Below are 20,842 nucleotides of genomic sequence, written 5' to 3'. Positions count from 1 at the left end.
ACGGTTCAAGAAATATGTAACTGTGAAACGTTAGAAGTAATGGTAAAAAGACTAGTTACATACATCAACGTATATACACTATGAGGCCAAAAGAGGTATACATTTGCAGAGAATGCAACCAAAATGTGCACAATCCATCATGATCTATTTTCTCTAAAGTATTCATATTTACGAATTCACATAGCCACAAGTTGCTGGTCATATCACTGTTAGAGCCTGCCCGACTTCATCACCTCTTCATTGTATCTGTTTATAAGTCGTTTCTTGAAATTAAGCGTCTCGCCATCAGTTGAACTCGGTATCTTCCACTTGTCACCTTCATGCTTCCGATGGGTGGCAACCATGCTGTTTGCTGCAGAGCTATTAGCCTCAACGAATGCAGCTTGTGGTGTAAGGTTCGAGCCGGGGCTAAATATCGAAGATAAGAAAGATAGTATATCATGCCTTCCCTCTATGTTCACCCATTTGCTGTCAATCCAATCTCTTGAAACTCTCATGTGCTTCCTCGCAACAGTTGAGAACCTATTCTCACCTGCACAGATTAAGGGTAACTGGATCAAATCCTCCATTGTAGGCATCAACCGTCGAACTAAATGCAATAAAATGTTTGATTAAACTAGTTCAGAAACTCGGTCAGTTACTTGAGATATGGAAGCACATAGGATAGTGGTGTGCAGTTTGAGTATCTCAAAACCTTACCAGGGAAGTAAACTTGAAGATTAGTATTTGTCGGTGTCTCATACCCAATTACAACGCCTTCCCACCAGCTGTTGCACCACCACACATCAACTGCAGCTCCGACCACAAATGTAGTGTCTGAAGAATCCATACATGGCCGAGGCCTGATTGTAAGACGGCCTAAACATCTGATGCCTAGTTTATCAGGATCTGCCACTCGGGATTCTGTAACCCATTCCTATATTTTAATGCAAAGAGGATATGCACTCAGAACTACAAGTGACCAGCAGCATTTGAATGTTTTGTGCATACTTAAATTAAACTGAAACTTGACAACAGGAAGGGGAAAACATGTATGATTACCTCCAGTTTTTGAACTCCATCGGCTTGCAAAACATCCTTGTATTGAACCTTTAGACGGCTCTTTGACGAAAGCAATATCCTGCACCTGAACCAGCAGCCTCGCATGCCGCTGTCCTGACTAAGAAGCTCGATATTTTTGTTGAACTTGGGAAGTATTTTACATGGTGGCTCAGGTGCACGAAGAGCAAGAATCGCTCTCTTCATTGGAAGATTGATTCTCACTCTGTTACATGTCGGTTCCCATTTCACTGCACGATTGTCTGAAGTTAAATCTGTCTTGCTAGTGCAGTTGCTGTGGAGGATCTCACTCAGCCTGCATCTTTTCACTCTCTTGGAAGTTTGCAGTGGATATTTTTCAGGAATGGGACGTTTGACTTTTTCAGCTGTAGCTTGTGCATTGTAGCTTTGGCGGGAGACTAGACATTCAGATTAAGGATAGGACAGGTCAATCACTTAAAATAGATTGCACCAAAAATTTCTGAGACATGCAACTTGATATGTCTTTCCATACACATGATAAACTATTGGGTTAGTTCTTCCACAGGGTAAGAGTTATTTCGATTTAGAGGTAGTCTTAACATGTTGTCAAATGTTAAGACCTAAAGTGATGTCAAAGCTAAACTACGTTACGACAACTCATTATTACCTTTTGACCTTAACGTTAGCGGTCTGAAGAGAACATTTAGAAAATTTATGTTAGTCTCGGATGTTGACATCACAATGGTGAGAATAAACAACTCTCTAGATGAAAAGTAAGAGCTTATGAGCACTGTAAGGATTCATATCTGGAATGATGAAAATGAAGAAAGAGATATCTGAAAAATTTGTAGCTGTAACAGTATATTCAAACTTAGATAACTTATCCTTCCTATCTAATAATCAAAATGGCATGGAAAGACATAGCGTGAATGCAAAGTACTCCTACTTAAGAGCTAGATAAAGAAACAACATTGTGTGATTTATAAAATGCTCGAATAGTTCTAGCATACATTCTGCAAAACCAAGTAAAACAAAGTCTGATTCAAGAAAGTGAAAGTAGAACAGCTCTAGCTCTATTATCTGAAACAACATAAGAAATTATTATCAAAACATTTCTAACACTTTCCCTGTTAATTCCTTGTTTCTTCTCTCGAATGTCACATTACTAAGCTGCTGGATATATATTCATGGATATACCATCACTTGCAATTTCAACAGTAAGATCCATGCTTAGAAAACAGCTCTTACTAGCACGGATTAGGACCGTTACTATGACCGGAACTAGTATCCAAAATGTTCATTGGCACTGGTTAACAATGTAACTCAAAAGGAAACAAAGAATGAATGGATAATTGGATATCTATATATGATGATGCACAATTCCATGATAGAGCTATCACTTCAGAGAAGGCTACTTACCCATAACCTATTATAAAAAAATCATTAACTTGGATAAATTTTAAGTATCAAGGTTGAATGAGCAAGACATACTTGAGCTAGCCACGATTGGTCCACCTCTTGCCACAACCGTGATGAGCCAATCAACAACCTCTCGCCTCGCTTGCCACTTCTTCCCTGCATAAACACCGCCCGTGGACCCAAAGACTCGCAAGTAGTCCTCTGAAACTGTATAGACCATGTGATTGATGCACCTCTCCCTCCCAACCACAGCAACAACAGAATTCCCAATGTTATCTTTGAGTTTATAATGAACAATGCGGCTGCCCCTTTCTGGCACCACAACACACTCTTCCCATGCCCTTATAACTCCACTATCACACATCCTGATCAACCAAAACTATATCACGCTCACACACTCTGATTAAGCAAAACACAATAAGTATCAGGAGCAAAATGCAATTTCAACAAATATAATGTCAAAGAAAACATTGTAATCGCATAAATTTCAACTATCAAGCAAAACACAATGAGTATCACGAACAAAATTCGTTTTCAGTAACATATGATTCAATGAAAGCCTTGTTTTTAAAAAAGTTCCAGCAAAATTAAAATTTCGGCGATTAAAAATAATTGGACAGTGAAAAACAGATAACCTCGGAGTGGGAAAAACAGAATGGGCAAGGGCAATCGACAAAACAACCTCAAAATGTATTACACTAACTAAATTAAACAACAATCTTTTCAACAAATCACGCCTCGTTTGCCTAGGTCTTTAAACATGAAAAAAAGAAGAAGCAAGCGTCAGTATGATCAAAGTGAGCAAGCTTTCCAACAAACATTTAAAGCTAGCAGCATATAAAAATAAATTAGAGTGGACCTGAAATATGAAAAGACGCAGAGGTTGTGCAGTTGGCAAGAGATGAAAAGGTTGTAGTGATTTATGGTGGGTTTAAGGGTTTATGGAGAGAGAGAGGGAGAAGTTGTGTACTGCATTCCTTTTTTTTGCAGTGAATTTGTTGTTTACACGCCAAATTAGAGTCTTTGTAGCACTACTATCTTTAGTACAAGTACAACTACCTCTTCTATTCCATTTACCAGCTTCAATAGTGAGAGTTGATTTGTTTAAACTTAGGGCCTGTTCAAGTTGGAAGGCATTATATATGCCAATTTAAATCTGATCTGGTCTATTTACTGTTCAATCACATTTGTAAGGGTATCCACAGTGGTGATAGCTCAGCAATAGCCCAGCCATAGCCCAGCCACAAACTCCTCCTGCCACATCATCAATACTAAAAATCCTTCTGCCACATCAAAAATAGCACAGCCATAGCCTAGCCATATCATAAATAGCCCAGCCACATCAATAGCCACATCACTAATAACACAATATACGGAATTTAATTTACGAGACATATACGGAAAACATTAATAATACTATTTTAATTTTAAAAAAAGTACAATAAATTAAAAAAGTACAATAAATTTTAAAAAGTACTAAAATTTTTAAAAAGTACATTAATAATAAAAATTACATTAAAAAAAAGTACATTTTACAAAATTACATAAATAAAAAAAACTAACTCCGAGCAGTCCTCCGCGCCCATAACTCTTCAATTAAATCCTTTTGGAGTCGAATATGAGCTTCCGTTTGGCGCATGTCGGCATGTGCTTGGAGGAGGCCGGCTTCATCGTGAGGTACCCCACTCCGTGCGTTGGGGACGGCCACGCCGTGGCTTGGACCGGCTTCATTATCGTCGTTGGCCCAATCCGTCAGTTGTACACCTTCATCTTCGACAATCATGTTGTGCATGATAATACAGGCGTACATTATATCAGCAATGCAGTCGACGTGCCACAAACGCGTTGGACCCCTAACCGCCGGCCATCGAGCCTGGAGCACACCAAATGCGCGCGTGCCACAAAAAAACCGCTGGGCGATGAGCTGGGCGATCCCGACGCTGCAATGGCGCCGAGCTGATCGCCCAGCGCATCGCCCAGCGCCCGTCGACCGCCTAGCGCCGGCGCTCGGCTAGGCGGTGCGCTAGGCGCCATTGTGGATAGCCTAATAGGGGTGTTTATTATGTTCAAGCAACTTGGGATGCTTCCGGAAATAGGGAGTATAATTTGTTTTTAATTTTTCTTTAATAATTCCCACCATGGATAATTCCTACTCTACCCTTGGCATTTGAGGAAGCCCGCCAGCCAAATAAACTTGGCGGTAACCTCAACCATTTCAAGGCTCATTTGGTGAACCAACAGGAAGCTACCTTCGTCAGACTCAGGAAGACAACCAGCACGATGCAGTCCGGTCTCCAGCACGGCTAAGGTATGTACTATGCTCTCCAATTTTGCACACTTTCGTATTTACATTTGTGCAGTTACATCCATGTTTTGCGCGAGGCGTGTGAGGCGCAATGCTATTAATTTCGATTGTTTACGGTATGCAAGTCTAACTGTCAGGCGGTTGCCCCCAACATCATGGTGTTGTATTTAATTTTCGATTCAATTGTTGACGATTTCTGGGTAAATTGACGCAGAGGTTTTATAATTCTTGGAGTTCTGTACTGACATTGCCACTTGCAATTGTGATTAAGTTATTGTGTGAATTGATTATTGCGTATGGGCTTCTGCTTAAGGTCTATCTCCTTTATCTGGTACACCGAATGTATGTATCCCCAACACCGGAAAACGTCCATGGGGTGGTAGCCCTAGCAGCAGGGGCGATTGCGATGGTATGTAAAGCATATTGAATAATTCCTTCGGGTTTGGTATGCCGCATATTGAATAATTCCTTCGGGTTTTGGGGAGCTTCTGTGTCGGGACCAAACTCCTTGAGATGATAGCGTACTGCCTTGAAGGGTGTTAGGAACCCATTACAATTTGCATAAGCATTATCACACAGGTAATAGCAACCTGAGAGCACATAAGGTGGAACGCGATGTTATTCCACATATGTGAAGATCAATTACATAATATATAACAAACATGGTGTAACGAATAAGCAACCTTGTGGTACTTTTAGACCATCAGCATGTGAAACTGCATCCTTGAGGACGCGGGAGTCTCCTGCCGACCCTTCCCAGCCAGGGAGTAGATACACAAACTGCATTTGACGATCACACACACCGAGAACATTAGTTGATATCTGCCCTTTCCTCGATCTATACCGTGGTTTGTCATCGGTCGGCACTAATACACTAATATGGGTGCCGTCCAGCGCGCCGAGACAACCCTTGAGAACAACAAAGCATAGGTTACAATAACATAGGATAAAAGTTTAAAACATATGTCGACAGCTGAAAGCATACAAAAACGCTTATGGGCTGTGATTAATATTACCTTAAACCACATCCAACGATGGTCGATGCAATCATCCGGAATGGGTGAAGGCTTCGCAAGGAGAACATTATGAAGACTGAGTACAGCAGCAAGAACCTTATTTACATAATACGATACAGTCCCACCTGAACGCCAAAAAGTAGTCCCAACAACACGATTCTTCTGATGGTGTGCCAATACAGATACAAAAATGGCCACTTGCTCTTCAACACCAAGGCATTTACCAACTGTCAACCCCCCCTCTCAGAAAGCAACCGACACAACCTACCAAACGTGTTACGGTCCATACGCAAATTGGAAACGCACGCAGCACTTGTGAAGTCCAATAACCGGTCTAAGTATTTCAACTGCGCCGGTATCTTATTGAGCACGCTGTGTCACCGCGCGTGCTCAACAATCTGACGCCTCTCACGTCGACAGCGGGCACGGATGTAGCGACGTAACAATGTTGTGGTTTCTTCACGATAAAGGAGCATAATGTCCTCGATCAACAAACATAAATGCGCTGATTTGGTGGCATAAAGACTCATTTGATAAATCCGAATTTTGGCCTTAACTAAATAACAACACACGAGCAAATAGTCGGCTAATCAACACAGATACAAATTTTATTGACACGCAAAATAACATAAGCGGCGCACGTTTATGTTATTTGACATTTACCAAATGAAATTTGAGAACTAAACAAGCTGGGCGGCGGTATTAGCCCAAACGACATCAGCAAGCCAACCAATATCGGCATTTCACAGTTAAAATTGCGCTATATCTACCACAACAAATTTATATGTTGATTAACTGCCTCTTACCTGGGGTTACGGGTGCCAAGATGAGGAGCACGATGACGAACTCTAGCCTTCACTTTCTTAAGCTTTCCTGATGCTTCACCATGCGCCCAGAAATAAACCAATGTCCGATCAGAATTGGGGGAATAGATAGGAAAACCAAGCTGGGAATACCTGGGGTTCTTGGGGAATTGTCGGAGCTGGAAAAATTCACCACGCCAACAAGAGCACCGACGATTACTGCGACAGAAACGTGGTGTGAAGAGCTAGGGTTGCTGCGGAAGAAATTGGGGGAGGGGGGGAGGGGTAGACGCTAGATGATTATTTCAAACATTTCAGGGGCATATTAGTCTATTTACACTCATAACCTGCTCCGAAAATCGAGTCCGGAAATGAATTAGCATCTCCTTCATATGAATTCATTTCAGAAAATAACAGCCTGGAACAGTGCCGGCTCGTTAAATAGCACCGGGCCTTAGCACCTTTACCCAAGCATCTTGAACACACCACAACTCCATGATTTAGGCCCATATATGGGCATTCCAGGGTGCTTGAACGTGTATCGAATAATAAATTAGGTTTAGAAAAAGTATTTAACATTCAAATTTAAATCTAAATTAAGATAAATTGTTAGAGATTTAATTGCACATGAATTCAAACTTGTGTCGATAGTAAACAAGTTATGCTTAAATTTAGCATAACTTGTATTAGATAAATTTATGCTTAAATTCAAACTTGTATCCCAAACCCGCAGTTACGGGTATCCAAACCCGCAGGCATAATTTGAATTGTGTATTATATTATTCAATGGTATTATGCTTTTAGTTTTCGCTTATCATTAATGCTAGCCATCTAATACAATAATTTTATGTACATGTTTGCAATTCTAGAATGGATTTTGGGATTGTTGCTAGTTGCTACACTTTGATTTTAGATTTGTATTTTTTTGACTTTGTTGTATTTGCATAATTTCCAACTATTAACTATGCACAAATATGGTGATTTCTCATCTCTTAAATATAATATGACTACATATGAAATATAGTGCAAATCCAAATTTCAAATAAGCAAATATGATAGAAACATCAAGCATGTCTAAAATTAAATCACCATTCAAAAGTTTAATATAAACCGATTATTTATAAACTTGAAACTAATTAACTAAAATAAAATATTTTAAAACCTTAACCTTAAAAATAACGGGTATTATCGGGTTTAACGGGTATACCCGCTCGGGTATACCCATACCCGCAAAAATTTAAAACAAACTACCCGATCCCGCCCTGTTTTCCTTTGTCGTCGGGTAGCGGGTCGGGTTGAGGGTTTCCCGATACCCGCTACCCGTTTCGACACCCCAAGATAAAAGGGTGACTTAAAGCCTTTATACAATTACCATATTTTGTGTTGATTATTCTAATATAATGCCCCTTTTACTAAGTGATACTCTCATGTCCGTGTTTAATTGTTTCAAAGTTTTTTTTTCATTCGTTTATAAAAAATAGTAGTTACATTTGCTATAATTTTGCTATGTTTGAATTGTTCTTCTAGTAATGGTTCAAATTCAATACTTTTAAGCTATCGATTTTTAACATTTTGAAGCACTGATTCTCCTTAAAGTTTGTCACCCGTTTCTCTGATGAAAAAGAAAGAAAAACATTGCTGAAACTTACAAATTAATACATCGTCGAGGTGGTGGCAGCAGTAGTTTTGAGGGAGAGGCGAGAAAGCTCAAAAAAACAGAGAATATTGGTGAGACCATGCTGGCATACTGGATAGACTTAAACTTTCACAATTAATTAATGTGTCGTCGTATGCTCTTACTTTCTTACATTAGAGAGTTTTGGGTTTTAGGTCGATGACATGATTAGTTGTATTTTAGTTCTCTTACCAACTTCCTCATGCTGAAATGATTATTACTAATAAACTTTAGTTGACGATTTTAATTTGTCAACTACAGATTTTACTCCCACTGTGTTAAGTGAGAACACATTTACTACTAGTACTATTTGTTTGTGCCTATTACTCTCCATGCATTCTGCAATTTAATTCATAATACATATATACGCCGTAAGAAGCTTAATTATATTGAAATTTATAACTTCAAAATCTAAAACTTTGGACGTTTCTCTATTACTCCCTCCGTCCCGGGCTACTCGCTCCTTTCATTTTCGGCACGGAGATTAAGGAATGAGTGTATTGGAAAGTCAAAAATGACGGCTGTAGGTGAAAATTTTTACTAAAAATGGAAAGAGTGCAAGTAACTTGGGACGCCCAAAAAGGAAATAAGTGCGAGTAGCTTGGGACGGAGGGAGTACTATTTTGTTTATACTAAGGGGCACCAGTGGTCTAGTGGTAGAATAGTACCCTGCCACGGTACAGACCCGGGTTCGATTCCCGGCTGGTGCAATTATGTCTTGAGTTACAGTGACGAATATTTTTGCCTTTGCCGGTTTTCATATCTGATCAAAATATATTATTAATATTCCCATCACTAGCTAGTTTAGGGTCTAATTAACCACCATATTCAAGTATAAGGGCATTTTGGTTCCAAGTTATTAATTTTGCTACATTTTATACAAATGAGTTCAACCCCTATTTTTTAACTTCTACTACTCCAGTATGAAGGTTGTGGCACCAGCTGTGGGTCGCACTCGTGAGTAACTGATTTTTCATGCTGTATAAACACCTTTTTTGCAGTTATAATTTTTAGCTTCCTTTTGAATTGTGTGAGAATTTTGTATTCAAATTTATTGCGGGAAATTGTAACGATATAAGGTTTACTCATATGTTGGCTATTGAAACAAAAATTGAACAAATTTGTGAGCCCTGGAGAAGGGCTAATCACGTATAAATAAATAAACAATAAATTAATCTTATACTATATCTCTGTCTACAAAAAAAAATAGTATTGTTAGTGGGTTTTTTTTTACAAGAAAGATTATTTAAGATTAAGATATGCCTCAATTCATGAAAATATATTCATAGAGACTAGAGAGAGACAGCCAACAGAAGGCAGATATTCTTCATTGCCATTTGTCTTTTTTTCACTACCATCAAATGCCAGCTGCCACTACCAACTCCCTGTATATTTTTTTTCTTCTTGTGCACAATTTGACAGACTTGCTGGTGGAATCCAAGAAACAATAATTTAAAATAGAAAATTCAATTTGCAGAGAGAGGGGAGAGAGTCTGCTGTTGCTGCTCAACTCTTGCTTTCTTGCAAACAGATGAAGAATCACTCAAAATTTCACCATCTTGACCTTGGCACATTTTCCTCTTTAATCCATGGATACTCAAACCAGTGTTTGAAATTGAATCCAACTCTCTAATCACCTCATAACACTCATCCACTTCCCCCTTGTTTTTCGTCAGCACGCTGAGAAGCTGGCTCTCGTACTCGTCGGCTCGGCGCGGCTCGAGCTGGCGGATGACGTGGAGCATTGCTGCAGTTGCCAACACAGAAGGGAGATACATTGTGTATCTGGGATCTGATGCGACTGAGAGAAGGAGGGTTTCGCAGGTGTTGAGAAATTCCCAGTGAATGTAGCTTTTTAACCCCAGCCATCTGATAATGTGATCGAGAAATGAGACTGGGGTGACTGGATTCATCCGCCATTGGAGAGAGGAGAGCACCAGAAGCTCCATTCTCTGAATGGTCTTGGATTCGAAGACGTATTTCGTGTCCTCAACTTGAAGGTCAAGGAGAAGAGGGACGTGGGTTTCTTCAACCTTGGCGGCGAGGGAGAGCCAGGTGACGGCGGCGAGGTGCATGAGCCATGGGTGGTTGTCGTTGGCAGGGAGGGTGGAGAGGAAGTGGTCGAGGAAATTGAGGGCGAGGATGGCGGTGAGAGGGGAGGAGGAGTGGGAGTTGGTTTTGAGGATCTGGCGAGCAGGTTTCGAACGACAAGCGAATTCGGACCAAGTTATATTGAAGATAACCGAGCCGATTGGATCAGTTAGCAAATGTCGTTGCCACTTGATCGATGCAAACTCGCTCTCACTCGTTTACCCACCAAAGTAATTTATAACTCCCAATTTTGCACTACTTTAACAGTAAAGCGGCAAGTTCGGGGTCGATTCCACAGAGAAGTTGGTATATCAAGTGTGTGAATAGTGAACAAGGGGTTGACTGCTGCCACGCTTTAACTTGGGAGTTTTTAACTACTGATTTTACTCTAGGCAGAATTAAACTTGCTAGCTTGATCAAGGTAACTTTAACTACTGGGTCAAGTAAATGTGAGGATGAAAACGGAAGTAACTTTGATTAAAACTAAACTCATTACAACGCGAAATTTAAACTAAGCTAATACTTGGGCAACTACGAAAGCAATTAAAACCGAGAAGAGCCTCGGCGGAAAACTTAAGACTACGCCGACAGATAACAAGTATTTTGCAGCGCTTCTTCAATCCCCCTTTCTAACTAAGCATTATTTTATCTAAGCTAATCTAAGTTATTCTAGAGAACTGAACAAAACACTATAACTAAGCTAAACTAGACGGAAAGTAAAGGATCGGCTCTCTTTTGTGTGGTGGCACATCCTCTATTTATAGGCTCGGCACGACCTCCAGCTGGATAACGATCTTGGCAGGGAATATTCGCTCATGCTGAGAGTGAGCGACTCATTGATTGTTACGTGCTCTTCTTCTAGAATGACGACGCTTTTCAGCAACATAATCGTGACTCAGCTCCGTCCTTGCGTCTCATATTCCAGCACGTGTCCCCTTCTAGAACGTCGTCCTTGATAACAAAATGCTGCGCACCATCCAGCTCATAGCCTCGCGTGTCCTTCTTCTGACATCCAGTGGTCCCCTCCTTAACTGCTTGATTACTCCCCTTGATCAACTTCCCCCGAAATCTGGCCTTTTTCGCCTATTGTACTTGCTTGATCAGTCTAACCTAGTTGTCTTGGTCAAGTAGCATTTCTGCACATTTAACACTTATTTTGCACGATAAAACTGATCAAGTAGCGTACATTCCGATGCATGAAATGAGCCTTATCAGGATCCAAGCGACGGATTCCTTTCTGGGGAGGGAGGGGTGGATGGGTTGGGGTGGGTTTGGGTCTCTTTGGAGAAGAGGGAGTGGAGCTCGTCGTCGTCCCAGAAAAGGGAGAGAGAGATATTTGTGTTGGTGTGGGTGTCAATCTCAACATCGTCGTCGTTGATGTCTTCGACGACGTCGTTCCATTTCTCCTCTGAGCAGTAGAGGGCGTCGAGCAGGGATTTCTCCTCAATCGCCATTGGTTATGTTAGTGGTGGTGTGTTCATTGTGCAAGAAAAGAAGAGAAAAGGAAAGTAAAAACCATTGTTGTTATGGTGCTCTCTCTCTCTCAAACTGAATGGGGAGGGAGAGGGAGAGGCAATTCTCATAGTATTGTTAGTGGTTGACATAAGTTTAAACACAAAATTGGTAAAGTAGAAAAAGAAATAGAGAAAAACAAACGCGTCTATTTTTAGGTACTCCTAGAAACTTATTGTAAATGGAAAAACGTGTTTATTTTTTATGGACATAGGTAATATCTTCTTTTACTAAATTATATAGGTATACTAAATAAATTTTAATAAGATAGGTGATATATTCCTCATTGAGCATGCTTGTACATGAGCCCATCTCCATATAAAAACCAAACCACAAATCTAGGAGCATGAGCATTTATTAAAGTAACACAGGTGATCAATCAAATTATTTTGAAGAAGCTAGGAGCCAGCATGACTCCTTGAGCATCATCACCATTCGTACCTCATCTAATTCAATATTGCTTACTTGCTCGCCACTTCTTTCGTGAAACTTTTGATGTCAAAAGAATCACTCCCATCTTTTGTGATGACTCCCTGGGTAAAAAACAAAGAAAGTCATAAGAGAGAAAGGACTAATACAAAACATATAAGTAGACAGTAGTTAAGCACCTTCTCTGTAATAATGCCTGTAATGATAGTAGCCGGTGTAACATCAAAGGCAGGATTCCAGACAGAAATTCCAGAAGCAGCCACTTGTTCACCCAGTCCTCCACGGGCATGAAGTAGTTCTTTAGCGGACCTTTCTTCTATAACAATTTCTTCCCCGGAAGAAATGGACAAATCCACAGAAGTCAGAGGAGCAGCCACATAAAAGGGAATGCCATGATGCTTTGCTGACAGGGCAAGGCTGTATGTTCCAATTTTATTGGCAGTATCACCTAGTAGTAATAAAGGAACTCAATTACTTTAGTATCTATATCAGTATAATAAATCTATCATCAGAATTATGTGCAGTTTTAAGATACGTACCATTAGCTGCTACACGATCAGCCCCAACCACCACAGCATTCACCTGCCCGGCTTTCATCAATGCTGCAGCTGCAGAATCAGCTACTAAGGTAGCAGGAATATTGTCATGTACCAACTCAAAAGCTGTCAGTCTTGATCCCTGAGGTGGTAATGGAAAACATAAATCCCCAAAACCATAATTGCATACTAGTTCCATTTCCTTCACAAACAATAATATGCAAGCATATTTTCTTGATCATGTCAAAGGAATAAAACTTAATTTGCTCACTTGATTAAAAGGCCTTGTTTCGGTGCAGTAGGCCCTTCCTAAAGCTCCTTTCTCATGAAGAGCACGGATCACGCCTAGAGCAGTTCCATATCCAGCTGTTGCTAGACTGTTCATTAATGAAACAACTCCTGACTAGTTTAGTTTACACTGCTGATATTTGTGAGAAAGTATTGGGTACACACCAGTAAGATGCTCAAGGAAGTACCTGCCTGTGTTGCAGTGAGTCAACACAGAAAGACTAGAGGAAGCTGCCTGCTGCTTTTGAATTAAACTAGCTCCATGGTGTCCAATTGCCTTATTGGACGCAACATCATCAACGAGCATAATTTCAGCAGCTTCAATGTAAGTCTGTATAACAATAAATCAACTATTACTTCAATGCACGCTACACGAAATGCGGTCAGGATTGGTCTAACTACCATTTAAACTGACGTCCAAATGCAATATTTCATACAGCCCACAAAGCCAAGGGCCATTAGGAAAGGGAATTGCTTGTATACATAACGAGTATAACAATACACACCTGAAAGACTGCCTGTCCATCAGAAGCAGTAGCTGCAGCCTTGTGTACAGCTTCCTTAAGTTTTGTTGCAGCATCTGAAAGATTTACAGCTGTGGGACGACTGCAAAGCAAAACCAGGAGTTTCCTCAGATCAAATTAGAATGGGAGCAAATTCATGATCAATACTCCATATACAGATATTTCTAGGGAATAACCACCTTGATACAAGATAGTCCAATTTATTGCTTAGAAAAGATGCTGCATCACTAGGAGTCCCACCCAATGCCCCTAAATTGGAAACTTCTACAGCCAAGGAGAGAGCAGCAGCTATGGCAATGGCTGGTGCACCACGCACAACCATGTCCTTTATGGCAACCCTGATAACAAAAATTTAACAGGCAGAGAGATGGTGGTTATAGCTTTTAATTCTATAGCAACAGATTTCCATTGATATAATGTGAATAAATTTATCAGGTGAATTAAATATAGGCTGAACTGTCATGGAATGCTTAAAACTGTGTGTAAGTCTACGTTAGGCCCCAATCAAGGTAAATGAAAAAAAAATGGAAGATGAAGACCGATCATACACCGGACTGATACACGACACATTTTTATATATGAGTCTGCCAAATTATCATAATTATTCATTATCATGCTGAATTTGGTCGATACATATGAGACTAGCATTGACAGAAGAGGCATGATGATAAAGCTAAGGTGAGAGGAAAAGATAAATTGCTGAATTAGAAGAACGATTACCCATTTACCCTTAAGAAGGACCACAGAGTTGAATGCTCTGCAACAGTCAAACCAGCAAACATAATCCAGAAAAACATAAAAAAATCTAACAAGCCCATGCAAAAAACATAAAGAATTGTCCCCTCTTAAACTGTCAGCTGATTTAAACATTCGTACCATGTTCATACATACATAATATTCTCCAAGTTGCTACAGAGCATAGAGAGAGTGGGACACATCCCGAATTGTTAGATTATGGACATAATTTATTCGATATAGGATGTGCTGCAAGCATCATGATTCATATGGACATAACGACAATTGGGAAGAGTGCCAAATTGATCAATTTCTGCTTTTGAAGTTCTGATTAACAATAAGTGCTGTCCCAATCTTACTTCTAACTCATCAACACACCCTCAACAAGCACCCAGATACTACAAATATAAGATCATGAGCCACAAAGAGAAATAGAACAGTTAATATGAAAGAAATTATTACCATCCATCTTTTGAATCTCTAATATTCAGATATACGGTTTCAAGTGGAAGCTTTCTCTGCAGAAAGGGCAAAAAAGAGGTTACCTAAATGAACATTCCTACAAATGAAAATAAAACGAGGAAAATGACGACAATAGTAATAAGGCACTAATTCCTCAAGCACAAAAATACATAGTATTAGTATATCAATTATATCCTTGAACAACAACAACATCCTTTAAGAAAAAAAAAAGGAAAAAGGCACCTGGTCAAGCAATTGCAGCAATCCCCGTTTGTAGCAGATGGACTGTAGGGTTTTCTGTTGCTCTATTCCAACCTCATCAGCCATTGCTAACTTCGACTTGTTCTGCTTCTTTCAGTTAAGCTTGATCTGCAACAAATATTAAGTGAAAAGAGGAGCTTAACTAACTGACTGTAAAATTCTAAAAAAAAGGCATAATCGTGAGGAGAAGCAAAGAGAATCTAAAATCAAATGCCCTCTAAACCTTCTCACGATAATGAATCGGAGTTTAAATAGTAATACGACGCATGTTAATGCGACACATCCATCCCTCCCTTGAGGATGAGGTATAGCGACTTTCCAGAAAGATTTCATTTACTTGGAACTGTTATTGTGTTCATTTGATAGTTAAATCGAAAATTCAGTTGAAACTCAAGCTCACAGTATCTAAAAGAATGGGGGTAATCACGTTCAACTTGCGTAGTTGAAGATACTAAATCAGAGTGGCGAGAGCTTACGTGGTGAGGCGTTGGCGGATGGTAGCGATGGCGGCGGTGAAGAGAGGAAATCGCTCAGTCCAATTTTTATCCGCACCAAAACAGAAACAGAAATAGGCACCTTTCTTTCTTCAATTATTCTCGTATACTATTTGAATTTGTTTCATTGACTATACATATTTTACTTTTCGGTTTAAAAACTGACATGTATTTATTTTATTTTATTTAAATCACCCATATTTCACATATAATAAATATGTGATATCCTATAATAAAAAAAATATGTAATTTTAGTATAATAGTAATCAATACTATAGTACAAAGAATCAAATATTAATTTTCTAAAATCCATCTCTCCTTACTTTCAAATGTCGATATTTCTATTTCTCGCTAACTTGATATTTATTCTAGGACACGAATTTTCAATTTTCACTATTCTCTGATTCCCACAACACTATTTCTCTCCATCCAGCTGCTCCACTTTTCTTCCAATACAAAATTGTAATGATTCTTGAAAGTTGAAAAGAACCAATGTTCTCGACAATGTGATGTTCGTTTTCTGTATTATACGATAATGAAAGAATCAAATCTTTAACCTTTTGCTTTCTCTTCAAGATAACATTGGTCTTAGACATATACTATTATTCTTGTTGCTTCCTCCCTTAATTTGGCTATGCTGCCTTTATTTTGAAAAAAAAAATTCTTTCGATTTATCTATTGAACATACTTGTCTACAACGCTTCCAGAAAAGCTTAAAAGAAGTTTCAAGAAAAAAAAGCCTAATTAAAACATCCCACAATACCTAGAGAATGAAGGAGTATTAAATTATTAATACAAGTAATATATTTTTGAAGGAATAAATGTACAGTTTGTGCACTGTTGTGCCTGAATTATTATACTCCCTTCGTTCCATGTCCCATTATAAGCGAGACGTATTCCTTTTTAGGCCGTCCCACTTAAGTGAGACATTTCCCTTTTCCGAAAAAAAGCAACACATATCTCTTACATTGTCTTCTCTCTTACTTTTTCTTTCTACTTTTTCACACCTAAAACCCTATGCCCAAAATAAATATCTCACATGAAATAGGAAGGAGGGAGTACTTAGTAAATACTCCTCTATATTATGAGGTTGTTCAATTTACAAGTCTTATGATTAAATTATTAATGAGATTGAATCTCACGACTTAATCCTAGATATATAATTATGATGGGTGTAAAAAAACCTTTTCTACTTGAACAAGAGTTCACTCTGCAGAGCATAATATATGTACATTCTCTGCCAAGATATTGTATAACTTCTGACAACTCCAAAAACAAAAAAAATGGAGCAATGCAGCCATCCATGAAAAACTGGGTCAGCAAAGTTGTTGCAAACAAAGCAAAAAAAACGTATCTTCTCCCTCTCCTACACCTCCGGAATGGCAGCCAACGACGGCCTCCATTTCCTTGATCGTCTGAGCAACGACTGCAGCACCATACGTCTCAACTGCACCTCCTCCACACTCACCATCAGTCTCTGCAACTGCTTCTTGCTCACTACTATTTTCACTCTTTTTGGCATTCGGATGAGGTTGCTTCCGCGCTTTTGTATCAGAATCTCGATCTCCTCTTTCTGTGAAGACCGCGATGACAACTTTCTCCTGCAAAACTTCTTATCTGAAACTCCAATGCAGTTCCCCATTATCGAATGTGTAACACATGGAATGAGCTCAACTTATATATACTTCTGCATATATCAACATAGACGTGCAGACCACATTCTACTTTACAGATGATTTATTATATCATTTTTCTTCAACCCAGCAGATTATAAAAGGAAAAGGGCCGACAGAATATTAAAAATATACTATCACTTTAACATATTTATAGATTTAAAAGTTGACTCTTTAAACTAGTTTATAATTACCTTGGCATAATAGTCAAACTCTGACAGCGACATAACTTGAACCCAGAATATTTAAGTGCATATGACTTTGAAACTTGAAAGTCAGCTCACTGGAGTTCCACATCTTGTCAGCCCTAATTAAGTATGTATAGTTGAAATTCTAATTTCAAACACCATAAATTTAGGTAAAAGAATTGGAATTTATCATTGACTTATTTGCAGCAATAAGCTTTATTGACAGGCAAGATATAAAAACTGCATTTACAAGTCGATTTTAATGATAAACCATCACAATCACGAGCACCAGAAGCTGCAGCCAGGGAGAAAGAATTTATATGAAATGACAAAATTCCAAATAATTGAGTATATGTCAAATAGCAACTCAAATAAAATTATTATTCCTCAATCCCAAGTGTCGACAAGGCGCGGATGAAAGTAAAAGACTTATTAAATGCTGATAAACCAATAGGAACTGTGTCAGCAGATTACCAGCTAATGGAAGCCTAGCAGGTAGCAACCACCATAGACATCTGACTACACCAAAACTGCTTCTTGGGATTGCCTCGACTCCAGCCATGTTATCGCTGCAACCTTTGTTGTCAGAAACCAGCCAATCTTGTCCGGTGCCTCATGAAATGGAGCATCCAGTTCCTTCAGATGTGGCTCGAAAGTCCCTGCCAGACCTCTCTCTGAAAACTTGTGCTTCCCGTGTCCTGTGTTAATCCCGAGCAACTCTGGGAATTCCTCCCCGTTTTCAAGTGCCTTCGACAGATCCTTCATCCAAACATGCAGTGCAGTCAGGGCTGCCCCGAGAGAAAGGCTCTTCAAGTGCAAAGACCACTGTGTTGGAGTCCTGGACATGATATCAGTGTATATTTCGAGTGCAAGGCCAATATCTAGCAACTGACAAGCCCTCTCCAGCTGATTTAGGCTAACACAGAGATCGATCAAGCAATTGCAGTATGCCTTTTTCACATCAGTACCAATAGATTCCAAGAGCTCGCCAACTTCCTTCCTGAAGATTTCCCCATCCGTATTCTCCTCATCAATAATAAGTTTTACTACATAACCGAGCTCCGGGTGAGCCTTCTCAATGCAAGTTGTCAGCTTCCCGAGTTCATTTTTTTGTGCTTGGGTCATTACATTAAGAAGACTACCAAAGAATCGGGCATCAGGAACTATGCCCGACTCCAACACCTGATCAAAAGTCCTCACAACATCATCAATACGACCAGCTTTCCCATAGCACTGGATCATGGAGGTCATGATGAAGATGTTAGCCTGGAAACCAGCCTCCAACATTTCTTTCAACGTGGCCTCCGCAGCCTCAACTCTCCCACTGCAAGAATTAATTGTGATCAAAGAAGCATACGTCCAGCTATCAGGCTTGCACGTCCCCGAGCTCTTCATATCCTCAAAAATCTCAGCAGCCTCATCAGTAAACCCTACATCAACACAAGTGGACAACAGCGTATTGTACAAAAGAACACTCATCTCTAAGCCCTTCTCCTTCATCTCCTTATAAACAGCAATCGCATCTAAGCCATATCGAGCCCTACCATACGCCCTAATCAAGGCAGCATAAGTTCCCCAAGTTGGCTCAACTCCATTCTTAACCATCTGCCTATAGATGGTCTTTGCTTGCCACGGCCTCTTTGCTCTTCCCATAGCATCCAAGAGCGCATTATACACTGAAGCATTCGCCTTAACCCCCAATGCCTTCATCTCCTCGTACAAATTCAAACATCCATCATAATTACCCTCCGACCTGTAGATCCTAATCAATGTGGAGAACGTCACGGGATCAAGACACCATTTCTCGCTCCTTGCACGATCATACATACTCAAAGCAACGGCCACATTGCCCACTCTCCCATACACATCAATCATCACTGAGCAAGTCACCTTATCAGGCTCACACCCAAACGACGGCATCTTCTCAAACCACTCGACCGCCTTTTCAGGCAAAGACGACAGCCTAGCGCAGCTAATGATAGTGGAGAATGTGACATTATCAGGCTTTACTCCCCTCTCAAGCATCAAATTGAACAAACCCTCGGCCTTGCCCAAATCCTTACACTTCCTACAAACTTTCAGAGTCACATTATACAACACTACTTTTCTAATCATCTTCAACCTCTTCAGAAAGTAATCAAGCACTAATGGCGCAGTTTCGCTATTAGACATGTTGTTTAAAATAACCACGGCTTCATGCTGTTGTATCTTATCCCCGAGAACTGCTAACACTCCCGAAACAGAATCATCTAACGGAGCGCAGGAATTTAATGATTCTGCAATCTGCGGTAAAGAAGCATACCTTGAATTATAAGATTTCTGCATCAATTTTGAGGCTTTGGGGTATTGGGGATTGACCCAAATGAAGGATTTGGATGAAGAAACCTCTTTTTGAATTGGGATTTCAGAATCTTGACTGACTGCGTTGAGAAGTGGATCTTGCAATGAGACTTGAGCGGAGAGATGGAGGGAGGGTTTTGGGCGGTGGTGTTTGAGAGGAAAGTTAAGATTTTTGGGAGTTCGAAGATGTGAGAGAGAGATGAAGCGTAGACTGGTTTCGGAGAAGCGAGAAGAGGAAGGCGGGGCGATGAGATTGTACGCCATTGCTTCGTGAGTTGTGAATTAGGGAAGGCCTTGGGGTTTTAGGGAGGAAAGAAAGGCCTTATCAATATCAGTTAGAGAAGAAAACGGCTGCATATGTGCATGTGCATCCAATTTTTTTTCCAAATATTTGTTGCTACAGCCTACATCACTATATACCTCAATTCAGAACTTGTGTATAATAAATTTTAATAAAAAAATTATCTGGTTGTAATTTATGAGATTTACATTCAATTGTCAAACTATATTTTATCATTATGCATTTTATGTTTTTAACATTGGTGATTGAGTTGCTTATTGTATATTTGTATTATATGAATGTGGTGATTATATTGTATAGTTGTACTGAATCATTCTCCACATGCTGAATTTATTAGATTTCATATGCATTAACATATAGATTTGATACAGATGATTGTATTGTATAGTTGTACAGAATTATTCTCCACATTCTCAATTTACTAGATTTAGTATGATTAAAATATAGATTACATACAGATCATTATAGAAATTAAATACGGATCAATATATAGATTTTTTGTCTGCATACTAATTTTATGGAATTTATGAGAGAGAATAAAAGTTCATCCATCAACTAATATCCTGCATAAATCAGTGTACAAGTTCATCCATCCACAGACTTTTTAATTGGTCTATCGGTTTGCTAGATTGAACTGCTCCTGCTCTTACTTTATTTTTAAAATATTATATTTAATTTAAAGATGGTTATTAGAGCATCCGCCCCGGACATCCGCTATTGCATCGTCGTAGGCGGACGCGGACGTCCCTTGCGGACGAGAGGTCGTCCAC

The 20,842-nt window shown here is 39.5% G+C and overlaps 4 protein-coding genes and 1 non-coding gene across 11 annotated transcripts; 1 reads left to right on the top strand and 4 right to left on the bottom strand.

Annotated features, from left to right (window-relative positions):
• Window positions 1-60: 60 nt before the first annotated feature.
• LOC121806624 lies at window positions 61-3,439 on the bottom strand. 2 transcript variants are annotated; one of them, XM_042206741.1, is made up of 5 exons: window positions 3,299-3,439; window positions 2,512-2,804; window positions 1,042-1,457; window positions 700-916; window positions 61-532 (listed from the first exon to the last, which is right to left on the bottom strand). In XM_042206741.1, exons 2-5 carry the CDS (start codon window positions 2,801-2,803, stop codon window positions 210-212), a joined length of 1,248 nt encoding a protein of 415 aa, XP_042062675.1. In that variant the 5' UTR covers window position 2,804; window positions 3,299-3,439; the 3' UTR covers window positions 61-209. The 2 variants fall into 2 exon arrangements, with proteins under 2 accessions (XP_042062675.1, XP_042062676.1); XM_042206742.1 differs by having other exon boundaries at window positions 2,512-2,838; window positions 3,299-3,436.
• Window positions 3,440-8,877: 5,438 nt separating this feature from the next.
• TRNAG-GCC lies at window positions 8,878-8,948 on the top strand. Its single transcript has one exon. It is a non-coding gene; the product is annotated as a tRNA-Gly (tRNA).
• Window positions 8,949-9,467: 519 nt separating this feature from the next.
• On the bottom strand, window positions 9,468-11,967 carry LOC121808780 (cyclin-D3-1-like). The gene is made up of 2 exons (XM_042209360.1): window positions 11,544-11,967; window positions 9,468-10,484 (listed from the first exon to the last, which is right to left on the bottom strand). The coding sequence occupies exons 1-2, from the start codon at window positions 11,781-11,783 to the stop codon at window positions 9,705-9,707; spliced, it is 1,020 nt and encodes a 339-aa protein (XP_042065294.1). The 5' UTR covers window positions 11,784-11,967; the 3' UTR covers window positions 9,468-9,704.
• Window positions 11,968-12,098: 131 nt separating this feature from the next.
• LOC121810040 (methylthioribose-1-phosphate isomerase-like) lies at window positions 12,099-15,704 on the bottom strand. The gene is made up of 10 exons (XM_042210935.1): window positions 15,553-15,704; window positions 15,059-15,184; window positions 14,816-14,871; window positions 13,798-13,956; window positions 13,601-13,700; window positions 13,283-13,425; window positions 13,078-13,183; window positions 12,810-12,948; window positions 12,450-12,718; window positions 12,099-12,374 (listed from the first exon to the last, which is right to left on the bottom strand). The coding sequence occupies exons 2-10, from the start codon at window positions 15,140-15,142 to the stop codon at window positions 12,303-12,305; spliced, it is 1,128 nt and encodes a 375-aa protein (XP_042066869.1). The 5' UTR covers window positions 15,143-15,184; window positions 15,553-15,704; the 3' UTR covers window positions 12,099-12,302.
• Window positions 15,705-16,743: 1,039 nt separating this feature from the next.
• Window positions 16,744-20,138, bottom strand: LOC121809892 (pentatricopeptide repeat-containing protein At4g16390, chloroplastic-like). 6 transcript variants are annotated; one of them, XR_006052323.1, is made up of 3 exons: window positions 17,906-20,138; window positions 17,438-17,550; window positions 16,744-17,257 (listed from the first exon to the last, which is right to left on the bottom strand). XR_006052323.1 is itself a non-coding variant. In XM_042210734.1 (2 exons), exon 1 carries the CDS (start codon window positions 20,033-20,035, stop codon window positions 17,951-17,953), a length of 2,085 nt encoding a protein of 694 aa, XP_042066668.1. In that variant the 5' UTR covers window positions 20,036-20,138; the 3' UTR covers window positions 16,744-17,187; window positions 17,906-17,950. The 6 variants fall into 6 exon arrangements, 3 of the variants coding, with proteins under 3 accessions (XP_042066668.1, XP_042066670.1, XP_042066669.1); XR_006052322.1 differs by having other exon boundaries at window positions 16,744-17,187; XR_006052324.1 differs by having other exon boundaries at window positions 16,744-17,171.
• Between the last annotated feature and the right edge of the window lie 704 nt (window positions 20,139-20,842).

Source organism: Salvia splendens, chromosome 6 (genome assembly GCF_004379255.2).
Source record: "Salvia splendens isolate huo1 chromosome 6, SspV2, whole genome shotgun sequence".
NCBI classification, from domain to species: Eukaryota; Viridiplantae; Streptophyta; class Magnoliopsida; order Lamiales; family Lamiaceae; genus Salvia; species Salvia splendens.
The sequence above is the reverse complement of the archived record's forward strand: the minus strand, read 5'-3'. Positions and strand labels throughout refer to the sequence as shown.

Excerpts from the sequence above, each read along its gene's own strand:
- LOC121810040 (XM_042210935.1), bottom strand. The coding sequence starts at position 15,142 with ATGGCTGATGAGGTTGGAATAGAGCAACAGAAAACCCTACAGTCCATC. Across the intron at positions 13,957-14,815 it reads AGAGATTCAAAAGATGGATG|GGTTGCCATAAAGGACATGG; the intron begins GTAATAATTTCT and ends TTTTGTTATCAG. Across the intron at positions 13,426-13,600 it reads ATGGACAGGCAGTCTTTCAG|ACTTACATTGAAGCTGCTGA; the intron begins GTGTGTATTGTT and ends ATTGTTATACAG.
- LOC121806624 (XM_042206741.1), bottom strand. The coding sequence starts at position 2,803 with ATGTGTGATAGTGGAGTTATAAGGGCATGGGAAGAGTGTGTTGTGGTG. Across the intron at positions 1,458-2,511 it reads ACCAATCGTGGCTAGCTCAA|TCTCCCGCCAAAGCTACAAT; the intron begins GTATGTCTTGCT and ends CTGAATGTCTAG. Across the intron at positions 533-699 it reads TCTTCAAGTTTACTTCCCTG|GTGAGAATAGGTTCTCAACT; the intron begins GTAAGGTTTTGA and ends TAATCTGTGCAG.
- LOC121808780 (XM_042209360.1), bottom strand. The coding sequence starts at position 11,783 with ATGGCGATTGAGGAGAAATCCCTGCTCGACGCCCTCTACTGCTCAGAG. Across the intron at positions 10,485-11,543 it reads GGAATCCGTCGCTTGGATCC|TCGGTTATCTTCAATATAAC; the intron begins TGATAAGGCTCA and ends GATCCAATCGGC.
- LOC121809892 (XM_042210734.1), bottom strand. The coding sequence starts at position 20,035 with ATGGCGTACAATCTCATCGCCCCGCCTTCCTCTTCTCGCTTCTCCGAA.